Genomic DNA, 15,000 nt, shown 5'->3' on the forward strand with positions numbered 1-15,000 from the left:
CCCACTTGTGTGATCTCCTTCAACCGTAGATATGCAAGAGGTACCGATACAAATAAAAAGGCCTCAATTACTACATGCTAACCTAATTTTGAGACTAAAAATAAATGGAGCCATTGAACAGGAACAGTTCGCAGAGCTGCCAAAAGAAAAAAAATGCTGTCACCAACCCTTCTTGCAGGACATTAAACTCCCCCATGGGCCATTTTCCCCATTTCCCCTTCCTTAGAAAGTTCTGTAGACAGTCTCCAATTATGTAAATATGGTGTGTTAACTCCTAGCATTCACACTTTAGTCTTGTTCCTGTTTGATTTGTTACTTAATCTGCACGTCATACACCTTCCACCCATGGCTCCCTTTTGAGCTTTTTTTTTGTAACCGAGCCGTCCCCACCCTCTTCTATTTAAAAAAGACAAGTTAGTTGATATATTCATGTATACGTTGTATTTTTTATCCTTCCTGCATATTCTTGTATTCTTCATTTATTTAGGAGAAACCTGCTTGCATTGGAGGCCTTTAAAATCAGATTTCAATACGGCTACATTTTCTTGTCACTGGCAGCCCATGAGATACAATGCCTATGAGGAGGTTTATTGGTAAAAAGGAGGATTAAATTGAAGAAAAAAAAATAAAAAACATTATGAACAAAAAATTGGGGGGTGGGGGGAGACAGCTGCTTTAAATGTAGAAGAAATTATTCCCTAGGCAAGGTTTCTTTCCTCGTAAAATCCCTTTATGTAACAATAGAGCTAGTAACTATTTGTTTATACCACCGGCAAAAGAATTGAATAAAAACAGAATGATGGTAATCTCTTTCTACCCGTTTTTTTTTTTCTTTTCCATAACGGATCAAAGGCTGACAGTCGGTTGTAAAACAGGCGGTAGTTTAAAAAAAGAAAATAAAAGGTATGTTGCAATGTGTGCAAGACAAATATTTGCATTGGGCCAGTCAACAGCTGCAAAAACTAAAATTCCTACAGCCTTCCCCACAAAAAAAAAATAAGAATCCATTCTGTGGCTCAGCTTTTGGGAGAAAGGTTATTGGAAGGGAAAATAATAATAATAATAATAATAATAATAATAATAATAATATCAAGTGCCTGCAGGGATGCTAGAGAATTAGCACAATTTTAACCAGAATTAAAACCTGCCCATATGCATTAAAGCAGCTTTTGGTGAAAACTGTCCCTTGTGTATCCATAGAAAATTGGTTAATAGAGATGAACCCCTTCGTACCATGAGCCTGCAATGTGTTGCACATTAACAAAAAGGGTAGAGGTACCATATATAGGGCAGTAGCCCCCCCAATAAAGATAATCGCCAATATCCACCCCTCCCCTGCCTCCATGGTTCAGTACAGATAAGATGGCTGGCAGAAACAACCCCAGGGGGCTATGTATATGAGCAGCATGGAAAGCAATGGGTGTAAAGTTGGTCAGATGTCCCTCAGGCAAGATGGAGCAGAGCATCTCTGCAAATAGATCAGGCAAGGCTGACGGAGGGCATAAAGGGGTAATACTTTTTGGTGGAAGGTGCAGGCAAACAGAACTTTGTCCAGAACCGCTATTCGAAAAGCAATGGTCTCCAGGTTCTTTGAAAAAAAAAAAAAAAAAAGCTTTCATTCTGATTTCTTCATCACAAACATTTTGATTCTAGGGAGCTTCCTCCTGAGAATTAAAACCCTGGAATACAAATCACTACTTAATATAACAACTTCCTAACCCTCTTGGTATTGAAGAAGAGTCCCCAGAAGATATAACTCTCTACATATAATTCTAGCCACTGACCCCAGAATGTCACTACCTTGTCACCTTTATTTACTTTGAGCAGGACAAATTCTAGACACACTCACATTGGTTATTAGTGTAGTAAACCTGGAATGGTCTATCATTTATAGCTCAAAGTTAACAAATATGACGAAATGCACAGTTCGTATATTTAACAGGGCAGCATATTCATTTCAGGAGGGAGACTGGGATCTAACCCCGATCATGAACCACTTCATTGCTTGTGCCCGGCTGATTAAAAGAATCCAAGATTGTTAGTATGCAGGAAACATCCAGATGTAGGTCATTATGTGAGAGCATGTCAGCTCAAAGTGACATGGAGCACATTAAAGTATTAGATATTGAAACAGTTATTAGCAGAGACAGTTTCGTTTGTGTTGCCCATTCGGTTATGTTTAACCACATAAAGGGGATTAACAATTTTTTTTTAAAAGCATACTTCTAGCTGTCTACCAAGCTCCAGATCATAGAATTACAAAAAAATGACCAAAAAAAAAAAAGTGTCAGTTGCCTCCTCGCCAGACCAATACCATTTGCTAAAATACAATGTATACGAACGACGCTTCTTGCACTGCAATAAGCAGCAATTTTATTTTCTTTCTTCCTATATGCTTTGTCTTCATTTTATTCCCCATCGAACACATTCCATTTCAATCTACCTCCCTCTTTCTTAACCTCCCACCCATTCTCTAGAGGATTTAATTACAGCCTTCTTTCAACACAACCCTCACCCCTACCCACCAACCCTCACTGCAAGCACAACTTTGTACTGGTTTCTGACATAGGATTTTACAGTGTAAAGAGCACTTTGCAAAGTCAGTATGATTGATAAATTAATTGTTAAAAATAAAATGTTCCCAAGAAACCCTCAAAATAACAAGAGGTTGCTGTTCATACTGGGGTTTAAAAAAAATGTCCTCTTCCAATATCACGCCTTGGTGGCAATAAAATACCAGAAGTGTCTGACATCCAGAAAAAGGGAGCAAATGGCCACCCAACCACAACCTGCCAGGTGTTACTAACACATGAAGGTTGAGTTACAAGCTAACCACTTTTGTTCATTCTAAGATGCATTTGATGTTACTGTAATCACAGATCTGAAAGGTTATAAGCAGGCAACATAGCATAAATGTTGGTTCCTACTATATAATACATGTCTCTGTGGCTATAATGTCACGAGTTTGGTAGCGTCCAACTAATTTACCACATAGGCAAACATTTCCAACGTGGTAGTTTAAAAATGGCATGGGTATCAGATTGCCAAACCTACCATGCTAATAAATCATGTGGCAACAGATTACTCTCCTAATACCAAAACACCACGTGTGGATGTAATAAAAGAGGAGTCTTGTTAACATCAGTCTGTGTGGCACCACCAAATTACTGCATCAGTTAAATGGCCACAAGTTAACTGCGCACATTTAGCCATTATAAAAGCAATGTTCGGGTTCCCATACCACCAGTTAATCCCCACTGTGCCTTTCTTGCGTCACAAGAGTTTGTTAACCACCAGATAAACCCACATTCCAAGAGATCACATGTGCAGCAAACAGGCTCGGGAGGGGGAGGGCTCTCTGATGGTAACAAAACTATGTGTTGCCTCATGTGGCATAGCAAAACTTAATGAGAGAATGAAAACTAGCATTAAATCTATAATCCCACAGCAGCAATACAGGGGTGTTCAATGGTTGCATGTGTTTGTATAGCAAAACGACATTTACCTTGAAAATATAGGTGTGTGTGAAAAAGGCGACAACCCTCCTCCGTATAGCAAATATTTAAGTTATGGTAGGTGAAAATTGCAAATCTAGTACAACCAACCTCACACGGATGAGACCCATTAAGGTTGAAACATGTGTTAGTAGTTTCTCTGGCTTTGCATCCGATTCCCATGTGTGTGTATATGTAATGTTATGCATATTTTTATTTTACCGTCGTCCAGAAGTCTCTCCAGGTGGTTAAAGATCCCACAGAAGTTGGGCAGGCTGCTCATAAGCTTCTTGTCGTTCATTAACTGCATCAGGTAGTCTGGGGTCGGCTTCGGCTTCTCCCTAGTTTCCAGTTCCCCAACCATATTCCAAACTCACAAATCAAAAGAAAGAAAAAACTAGATCACACAAAAAAGGGGGCGGGTGCCAATTGCTGCTCGTAAAAATATATATTTATATAGTTTACAAAAAGGACAATACCCAAAACTCTTCCTTATTCCGCCCAGTGTGTGTCCAAAAACATGAACAAAAAAAATCCGATCTCTTTAATTTCTTCTAAGCAACCGAGTCTCTTATCTTTGTCTTTGCAAAAAAAAAAAAGTCTTGCAACAAGCGCCGAAAAGCCCAGTACTGCGAGACAAACACGAGGGAGGAGAAACACTAAATAGAGAGAAAGAAGAAGGGGGTCCTGTTTTAGGTGCAGAGGGGAGAAAGTGGGATCTATTTTCCCTTCTTTTGCTCCTCAATGGATCTCCCTTCTCAGATCTGCGGTGTATATCACAAGCTGGAGCAGTGAGTGATCTGGTCTCTCTGCTCGGGTCCTGGCCGCCTTTTCTGCCTCCTCTTGCCTGAGCTGCTGCCTCCTCTCTGTTTTCTCCCCTGCTCCGTGTATTAGTGCAGCTGCACAATACCCCTTCTCTCTGTCTGTATATATAATAGATTGCAATTTTAGCCCCTATTTCTCAGTTCTTTGTCAGCTAGCTCTCTCTCTCTCTCTCTGGTCTCAGTCCGCTACCCCCCAGCCCCAGCCGTTCTGTGTCTTGCCTGCGTGTGTGCGAGTGCAGCTCGCTTCTCCCTCTTGTGCAGTTCGCTTCAGTTCAGACAGCAGAATAGAGAAGGAGGTGGGGGGACGGCGAGAACAGGCGATAGGAGGATAGTGGAGGGAGGGGATTGAAGTGGATGGAGGTGGAGTCCCGCAGAGGAAGGGGTGGGGTGGTGCTTTGGCTGGGAGAGTGAGGAGGAGGAGGGGGGTGAAGGCAAAGAGAAAGAAGATATTTAGGGGGCAGTCAGTCACATCTGCTGCAAACAAACCAGAAAAAAAGACATAAAATATCTAAAATATACACATTTCAGATTAACCTATTTTTGCAGCAACTGTATAAAGATGAATTAATCTGCTTGGAATGCAAAAAAAAAAAAAAACCTGATAAAATAAATCTTTTATGTTGGTAAAACAAGCTTCCAGTGTGTAGCTAAACTCATTATGCTTGTCTTTATTCTCTGCTCTGCCCACATGGTTTCAAAATGGCATAATAATAATAATAAATAAAATGTGTGCATAACTACCATACATTTAACTTAATTTTCACTAGCCTCTATGTATGTATTTCATGCTCTTCTGAAGGGCAGGTGCTTATTGGTGCTCAAAAGTGCTGGGCATAAAAAATTGATAAAGCTCCATGTGGGCATGAAATTCGTTGTTGGACTAATTTTTGTGCCTCTTTATTATGATCCATTAAATACCTTTTTATTTCAAGCGCACCTAGCCCCCCTCCGTTATTTTTAGCTGCTGTGCACCATTTGTTCTTTCTACTTCAACCTTTATTTTTACTTATGTCTGAAGCACTTATTCCCATTATGTGTTGTATTAGGTCAAGTGTGTTACTACTGAGAAGTGCTATGTACATGGACGGCGCTGCATCAAGATATAGATATGTAGGAGAAATTTGCAATATATGGGAGATGCTAATTTTCCAACACCCAAATGTTTATTTGTGCAAAAAACAAACACCGGTAGGTGTCCTAATCTTCAATCTTAGTAATATAAGAAAGTGTTTGATAACTCCTCTCCTGAACCATTAATTAATACCATACAATCTTCCTTTAAGAAGAAAGCAGAATGATTTTGCATGTACATAACACAGAAGTGATACCTACTACTAATTTAAACATGCTTCTTGGAGGGAGTGGCATCACAGCATAACTTTAGAAGGAGTCTTAAAAAAAAATTGAGTTCAGACACCAGCACTTTTTACTGCTTAGACGAAGAATCCCCATTCACATGTAAATTTGAATTGAAGTGCAAGTTGTGAATTGCCAGGTGTTCACTGGTAATTGTGACAACTTTGCCTTAAACATATGACTCCAAGTTACACTTTTAACAGCACGGACCACATGTTATTGAAACTTACTAAAATATATATATGTTTGGAAACTTTCCCTGAAACTACTGATAAATCAAATTGTAGTACACAAAAGAATAACAATCCCTGTAGAATGCACACAGTGAGGCTGTATATGATTAGTGTACGTTTACAACCCTTTATTGGAACAGATAAAAATGGTATTGTTTGGTATGGATTATTTATGGCCAATCTACTGTATATGACAAACATGTCTAGATCTACAAATGATCTAGATTTGATGCAGAGAGATGACTGCAATTATAATTTATAGTGAATTCACCTAGGAGGTATAATTATACCTGTCTGGTGGAGTATATAAATATCACTATAAGTTTTTATCAAAATAAACTCCAAACTCAGTGTGGATTTGGAGCACAAAAAATTAACCCCTGGCCAGATATGAGGCCATACAGAGGATGTAATCACAAACATTTACTGCATTAAAATCTTGTGAAAGTGCACAGTTTTTATTTTCTATGCATGGTCATGATACTCAAGTTGGTTTAGGCTGCAAAGGGTTAAACCGTAAAGTCTGGGTGAGGGTAGGTAGATGGGTGAATACGTTTATAGCACCTAATGTAATATCAGTGATCAGATAAACATAGAAATGTGAGATAAGGAGCATTTAAATAGTGATGTTACTAAGCTCCCCAAACTGAGACGCATACGGAATAAATTAGTCATACCCTGCTTATGTCCCTCACCGCTGCCTGCATTGATCCAACAAATAAAAGTACCCGGGGGTGGAAAGGGTGCAAAAGCCCTGTTTAGGAACTGCAAGTCTCCATCAATTTTGGTTAATATATACAAGATGCCAGCGTCAGAGTAGGCACACTTAGCGTGTATATAGCCTGGAGGCACGGCTCTCTGCCCATATCAAGTTATAGCCCGCGTTTCAACTCTTTTGCAGACTAATTCTATGGCAAATTTGTAAGAAATTGTAGCAGCAGTATATTGAAGCTGCTGCCTCCCCAAGGACACGAGCGTCGTGACGTCAGCAGGTACCACCTGACGTACATTTCGCGTCACACGCTCCTCTCAAGAGGTGAGATAAATTAGATTGTCATCAAATGCCCAGATCATACATTTAAAATAAATAAATAAATAAAAATGTCAACCTATGGTTCATTCTTAATATGCTCTTTTACAACCAACTTTTTTTTAGAGGTCATGAGAGGTTATTATTGCGACCTGGTAAGGTACAAAAGCACCAAATTGCTTCAGAGAAACAATTCAGTAAAGAGGTAAGATAAATTCTCAGGAGTGAGCTGTTTAAAGAAGCTGCTCTTGACTTGTGAATAATTCAGAAGGCAGTTACAACAAGGCTGTTTTTGTTTGTTATATAATTTTGACTCAGACAAAATTAGTGTTTAAAACTTTGAAAACTCTTCAGCAATTCTGAGCCGACTTCGAATTTTTCTGTATCAAAAATATATGCTAGTGGCACCTCCACACATCTAACTGACAAATGAAGTCCGACTGGCAAGGAGAGTATTAAAATCACAACAGTGTGAAAAATACACACCTAAAAGCATACAATTTGAACTTGGTACAGAAGAGAAGATTAACCAGTTTAGAGAAAGCAGATATCTACCTATCTCTATATAGATCAGTTTCTCCAAGTGAACACTGCCTATTACTAAGAACACACACACACACACACACACACACACACACACACACACACACACACACACACACACACACACACACACACACACACGAAATAGAAGAAATCAGTGCTTTGAATCCCATTCCAAAATGCTTTCATTAAACAAACACTAATCACAGAAACAGAACAGTAAGTACTGGCGCCCCTTAGTGGCTCAAGAATCTGAAGCCATTCAATAAAAATTCAAGTTTCATGGAAGTTTCCCCCCCAATCTGTTGTTGGACATTCCTGAAAGTTTTAAAGCTCCCGGTCCCCTTTACACATGCAGATTCCTCCAGCCTCCACAGCCCAACACACAAAAACAGGAAGAGCCACCAAGCCCTTTAAAGCTGCAGTTCAAGCAATATCCTGCATGTTTTTTTTTTTTAATCAATTCTTTACTATGAGAAAATACTTTTAGCATTTTTTTATTTTTTAAATATAGGCAGGTTCCCCCACCTCCCGTTGTGGCTGCGGAGGTGCAGGGTACGATCGGCGGGTAGGAGAGGCGATCGGATCCCCGGAGGCTCCCTTAGCAGGGTACCACCGTCATGAATATGGTCGCACATGCGCAGAGATAGTGCTGTAGGGCGGCCATTACATGGAGGAAGCTCCGCAGGGACTACAAGCCCCACAATGCACAGGGGCAGTTAATCAGGTGCCAGGAACCAGCCAATAGGGCTGCAGCAATCCCCTGCTTCCTGATATGATACAGTTTGCGCGCTTGTAGCCATGTCAGTCTGCAGAGGGAGCTGAAGCTGAGAGGTAGTGTCCTGGGAGCGGTGCTTCCCTGGACTAGGCCTAGTATGCCCCGAGACCCCAAACCAAATTGTGGCTGCTACAGGGGCAGGCCGCTTAGGCTGTGATTATACCAGAAATCACCTGTGGTGTCTCCTGTAGAGACACCAAGCGGCGCAAAAACAAGTATAGCCCCCGTATCCCTCAGGGGATTGTCACATGCTGCGGCTTAGTCAATAGGGCGGCTGCATTTGCAATTAAGGCCTTTTCAGTGCAAGGGAGCCTGCGCTGGCAGTTTTGAATAGTTCTGAATAGAGACAGTTAAGGCTGCAGTTACATGTTGCTAAGCAACCAGTGAAGCTGTGAGAGATGACAGTTTAGACAGCTTTTAAAAAAGAGTTAGGAGTTGGAACTGGGAGCTGGGGGAGTAAGGGTGTGTGCAGGGTGCAGTAGCCCCTAGCACTAGGCCTAGTTACCCCTAGAGGTCCCAGATAAGTTACCATTCCCCAGTTTGTGGTTGCTTCAGGGACAGGCCCTACGTAAGGAGATCTGCCCCTTTAGCTATTTGGTTAAGTTAGAAGCCACTCAGTAGTGCGCAGCCTGATTACTGGGTCTGGGCTCAGACCCCCCAGAGTTATATAGAGACTATCTTCTCGGAGGCCCTGCAAAGCAGTGACTGCGGCCGGTTGCAGACGGATCCCCGTCAAAGTACAGACGGTGCGGAGCTGCGGTGATATTATCCACGCTGGAAGTCACCCCAAGCGTAGGAGGACATCACGTCGGATCAGGCGGATCCACTTCAGTGTATAGCGGCACCCGTGGCTGGAGCCCGGGCAGGTATCTATAAAGAGTGCACCAACACGTCCAGGGATAGCGCTATCTCCATCACACGTGGGTGGGGTTTGGACATAAGGTACTTTGGGGAATACCTATGTTGATGTGTGCACCCAGTGCACGTCCATGTGTGTGTATACACATTATTCTGTGTGGTACAGGTACCGGAGTTATTATTAGTAGTTACAATAGTAAACAGTTATTAGCATACACTGTGTGCGTGTTTTATTATTGTGGTTCCTGTAAGAGGACCATCCCACTCAGGTGGGAACCCTTACAGGTGGAGGCGCTGTGTACGACGAATCAGGTAACCCCAGGCTCCCAGTGGCGGAGGTTCAGGTCTTCTTTGAGCCTATCAGGTAACGCACCACACCAGGTAACATAAGTGTAGATTTCCCCACATGGTCCCTATCTGCGATAGGGGGGGGAAAAGGTGTTACACAAGTGTTATACAGACCTGAAAACTGCTTATACCAAATTCAACTGTCTCCCCGCTCACTACAGCAAAGCAGGAGACAGTTGAGGAGATTGGCCAATTTGTTTTCAAGCAGCGACAGCCACATGACGCAGACGTCCAATCAAAGTGAAGTTCAGTGCACCAATCATGTTCCTCCAAAATCTAACCAATGAAAATCCTAGAAAAAAAATTGACCTCAGGATTTCATACAAAATACAGTTTCTTTATTGAAAAGCGATATATACCTTGAACATACCATACTCCTTGAAGAACATTGATAATTATTGACCGACTTAACTATTTATTTATTTTTTTAAATAATTACATTGATTAATTATTAAATAATTAATCAATCACTATTATGGACATCTTCAATTGAAGAATTCATTGGATAGGTGTTGGACAGGCAGGCGTTGTGGTAAAGGAAGTGACATCTGAGCATGTCACCCCTGCAGTCATTTGCTAAATCTCTTGTGCATGTGCACGTCGCTCTGCAGCGTTGCTACTTATGACGCCACAGGAGAGCACTGCTGCACTGAAGCTCTTGATATAATCACAGACTAAAATAGGGACACTGCGCCATTAGCTCTATAGTATCAGGGACACAGCAGGACGCCGTGCAGCAGATGCGGCCTACGGTCTGGGACCAGACCAACCTCGCAGGGCTAGAGACTCTCAAAATTGGGACACTCCAGCCGGATACTACCCCACGCGGGGGCGGACTCATCACTGGATCCTTTCGACGTTACCGGGTGCTGGAGGACCCGGCAGGTATCAACAAGTGCACCAACTATACACCTTAGTGGGGCAGCGCTCTCACACACACTGGGGTGGGTGACTTCTTGTGGTCAGGTGGTCAAGAGCTCTAGGAACTTTGGGGACTGCGCATCGAGTGTGGGACAACAAGGGTGTTGGAGGGTACGGTCGTGCGTGACCAGGTGGTTCATTATTCCCTTCATGCAGTAAACTGTTACTTTTACCATTGAGTGTTTTTGTTGCATGGGGTCCTGTAACAGGGTTATCCCACATAGTAGGATCCTGTACAGGTGGAGGCACTACCAAGAGACTATTCCGGTACGCCCCAGGCTCCCAGCAGCGGATGCTCAGACCTCCTGTGAACCACAGGTAAAGCACTACACACCATAGCCGCCATCTCTCTCAGGAGGTGGGGGAAAGTGCGCTACATAAACAACTTTGAAAGACAATTTTTAATGTATTATAATGCAAAGAGCATGTTTGTTCCTATAGCAACCCTTTACAAAGGCACAACCTCTTCCTTGCCTGCAACCGGCTCTGGCACACCCCTTTTTGAGCACTGCTCTCTCTCTCTCTGGTAGTGCACAAGCTCAATTGTATCTAATGGCTGCCTGGTCACATAATCTTCCACACAGAACTTTGTCAGTGCAGCAAGAGAATAAGATCAGAGATGCAGAGTAGCTCAGATAGCAGAATTAAACCTTATGCCAGTGTTTATTCCATTGCACGTGTGTATTTAATGGTAAATATTAACAACTCATTTAAAATCAAGCGTGTAAGTATGTATATATGTGTAAGTGTGTGTGTAAGTATGTATATATGTGTGTAAGTATGTGTATATATATATATATATGTGTATGTGTAAGTATGTATGTATGTGTATGTATGCATGTGTGTATGTGTATGTATGCATGTATATATGTGTATGTCTGTATGTGAGGATCCCTAGAGATGTAATATACCGGCATAGTACGAGAGATCGTGTGTGTGTATACTTGGTTAAGTTATGGTGGGTCGCAGCAAAGCATATAGCAAATGGAAATATTACTGTATACTCATTTGCATGTCTTAGGCCTCGTTCAGGGTGCCAGCTGCAGGACTCGGAGGGAGGGCGGGAGGGAGTTAGTGCGGCAGTTTGCTGGGCGATCTGTGTTTATCCCCCAGCAGACTTTTCAGCGTTGGGGAGGGGGCGGGGGTTACACACAGCAGGGTAAGTATCGAGGTTGCAGTCATGAAATCATTCTGAAGAATGATTTCATTGGCTGCCTAGGTCCCAGTGACGCTGCTGCAGCTCCAAAAAACGAAATTTTCGTTTATTGAAACTGTAGTCAGCTTCAACTCCTGGCCTCGGAGACAGGGCGGTTGCTACCCTGACAACCAGTATTCAAATTGAATACTTTGTTTCTCACGGCAGCACGCCCTCCCTCCGAAGCCAGCACCCTGAACGAGGCCTTAGGCTAAGGCCCCGCTCCCAGAGTCAGCGCACCCGCACTGCAGACAGGCGGTGCGCTGAGATACACAGACCGCGATATGCGGTCTGTAGGGAGCGGGAGCCGGAGCGGGAGGTGGGCGGGAGTGGGAGGCTTGAAAGGGAGGGGGGGCGTGGCTTGAGTGGAGGGACCCGCTTCTCTCCCCTTTCCCCCTCCCTCCACAGACTCGGGCTGGAGCTGGAGCTGCTGAGGGTAACTTTAAACACACACACACAGGCACTCATACACACACACACACACACACACACACACACAGGCAGGCAGGCACTCACGCACTCATACACACACACACGCGCGCACACACAGGCAGGCAGGCACTCACGCACTCACATACACACACACACACAGACAGGCACGCACGCATTCAGACACACACACAGACAGGCACTCACCTGCTTTCACTCCACACTCCTCCCCGCTCCCCGAAGCCTCCCCGCTCCCCGAAGCTGTGAAGATGGTCACAGCTTTGAGCACAGCCAGGGTTAAGGTCGAAACAGCTGTCTGTGGCTGTGCTCAAAGCTGTGACCATGCAGCAAGCTTAAGCCTATAGGGAACCATATTAATGGTTTTGAAGCAAAAGGTGGCACTGTGTGCTCATTTGCATGTTATTTCCCAGAATCCCTTGCTGCAGTGGAAGTGTGCTGAGTGATAATGGTGAAAGGTGGGGTTGCAGACCTGTCTAAGACATGCAAATGAGCATACAGTAATATTTCTATTTGCTATATGCTTTGCTGTGACCCACCATAACTTAACCAAGTATACACACACACGATCTCTCGTACTGTGCCGGTATATTACATCTCTAGGGATCCTCACAGACTATAACTATTTACCCTTTACCGTGCACCACACTTACCTCTGCTGAGGCTTTTTATCAGTGTGTGCGGGTATACATATACGGAAAAAAGAAAATAAAGTTCACACCCCATAGCGTAAAAAAGTATAACATTTAATGAAGGGAGAGGACGGGGAAACAGGAACACTCCCTAGGATAGAGTTAAAAATAGCATTGTGTGAATATAGCACTAGCGAGCAGTTCTCTCGCTAGGGAGTCTCAGTCCTGACCATGTGGATGTTAGGCACGTCTGCTGGTCACTAAATTCGAAGAGAGACCCAGTAAAAAAGTGTCTCATGCAGGGAATATTCAAATTCCACGGCCTCAAACACACTCCGAGCAGGATGCGGCCTAGTCGAGCTCATGCTTGAAGACGTAATGCTGTCGTGTTTGTATATGTTGAATATAAATGTGTATTTGTAGATGGTATGTGTGTGTTAAACTAATGTTGCATGCTTGGTATGTGTGTATATGGTGTAGTGTTTGTGTGTATATATGGGGGGGAGAGGAGGGGAGGATGGAGAGAGGGGGGGAGACAGGGGGAGGATGGAGAGGAGAGAAGATGGGTGGAAAGGGAGGAGAGGATGGGTGGAGAGGGGGGATGGGTGGAAAGGGAGGAGAGGATGCGGAAGAGTGTAAAAAAAGCAAAAAAAAAAAAAAAAAAAGGGGGGGGGGCACAGTTTGATTTAATTTGTTTTATAAATGTGTCCCGGTTTTTACATTTGAAAATGTGGTCACCCTATGTAGACATCGTCTCCGATTATGTAAATGTGGTGTGTTAACTCCTAGCATTCACACTTTAATCTGCGTCCCCACTAGCACGGAGCGGGCGGCGCTTGCCGCGTTTACTTCCATATACAGATATGCACACACTCACCGGCACTCTGCGCTTTTGTAAACAAAAAAAAATCCTAACTTTCTAGCGTGCTCAATGCCCCTACCCCCCCAAGTGTGTGTAAATTACAGGACACCCGGCGCTCATGCTTGGAGCGCTCTCCAAGCATGAGCGCGCTCAGCACTAGCGGGGACTCAACCTTAGTCTTGTTCCTTTTTGTTTTGTGCAGATCATACCCCTTCCTCCCAAGGCTCCCATTTGAACTTTTTTTTTGTAACCGAGCCCACCCTCTTCTATTTAAGAAAGACAAGTTAGTTGATATATTCATGTATACATTTTACGTGGTAAGTGTTTATCCTTCCTGCATATTCTTGTATTCTTCATTTATTTAGGAGAAACCTGCTTTGCATTGGAGGCCTTTAAAATGAGATTCCAATACGGCTAAATTTTCTTGTCACTGGCAGCCCATGAGATAGAATGCCTATGAGGAGGTTTATTGGTAAAAGGGAGGATTAAAAAAAAAGAAAAAAAAAACATTATGAACAACAATTTGTTTTGGGGGGGGGGGGGGGACAGCTGCTTTACATGTAGAAGAAATTATTCCCTAGGCAAGGTTTCTTTCCTCATAAAATCCCTTTATGTAACAATAGAGCTAGTAACTATTTGTTTATACCGTCAGCAAAAGAATTGAATAAAAACAGAATGATGGTAATCTCTTTCTACCCCTGTTTTTTTTTCTTTTCCATAACGGATCAAAGGCTGACAGTCGGTTGTAAAACAGGCGGTAGTTTAAAAAAATAAAATAAAAGGTATGTTGCAATGTGTGCAAGACAAATATTTGCATTGGGCCAGTCAACAGCTGCAAAAACTAAAATTCCTACAGCCTTCCCCACAAAAAAAAAATAAGAATCCATTCTGTGGCTCAGCTTTTGGGAGAAAGGTTATTTGAAGATAAAAAAAAAATTAATATCTAGTGCCTGGAGTGATGCTAGAGAATTAGCACACTTCAAACCAAAATTCAAACCTGCCCATATCCATTAAAGCAGCTTTTGGCAAAAACTGTCCCTTGTGTATTCATAGAAAATTGGTTAATAGAGATGAACCCCTTCGTACCATGAGCCTGCAATGTGTTGCACATTAACAAAAAGGGCAGAGGTACCATATACTATATAGGGCTGTAGCTGACCGCCCCCCCCCCCCCCCCCCCCCCACCCAACAATAAGGATCATGGCCAATATCCACCCCGTTCTCCCCCCCCCCCGCCCAACAATAAGGATTATGGCCAATATCCACCCCTCCCCCCCCCCCCCTCCTTCAGTACAGATAAGATGGCTGGCAGAAACAACCCCAGGGGGCCATGTATATGAGCAGCTTGGAAAGCAATGGGTGTAAAGTTGGTCAGATGCAAATAGACCAGGCAAGGCTGACAGAGGGCATAAAGGGGTAACACTTTTTGGTGGAAGGTGCAGGCACACAGAACTTTGTCCAGAACCGCTAATCAAATAG

General features: G+C 43.1%; 1 protein-coding gene across 18 annotated transcripts in view; it reads right to left on the reverse strand.

The window, feature by feature from the left end:
• The window catches only part of QKI (QKI, KH domain containing RNA binding), a 249,315-nt gene that overhangs the window by 230,611 nt on the left and 3,704 nt on the right, over positions 1 to 15,000 (reverse strand). For 9 of the 18 annotated variants that reach the window (XR_012801028.1, XM_075596727.1, XM_075596723.1 and 6 more), the window contains exon 1: positions 3,717 to 4,614. The exons of 1 other annotated variant lie outside the window; for it this stretch is intronic. Coding sequence is in view for 14 of the 17 variants with exons in the window: in XM_075596727.1 (XP_075452842.1) it covers positions 3,717 to 3,858 (142 nt within the window). In the remaining 3 variants the exon portion in view is untranslated. Of the gene's footprint in view, positions 1 to 3,716; positions 4,616 to 15,000 lie in introns of those variants that run through there. 8 more of the 18 variants (XR_012801029.1, XM_075596730.1, XM_075596729.1 and 5 more) reach the window with 3 other exon arrangements.

Source organism: Ascaphus truei, chromosome 4 (genome assembly GCF_040206685.1).
Source record: "Ascaphus truei isolate aAscTru1 chromosome 4, aAscTru1.hap1, whole genome shotgun sequence".
Lineage (NCBI taxonomy): Eukaryota > Metazoa > Chordata > Amphibia > Anura > Ascaphidae > Ascaphus > Ascaphus truei.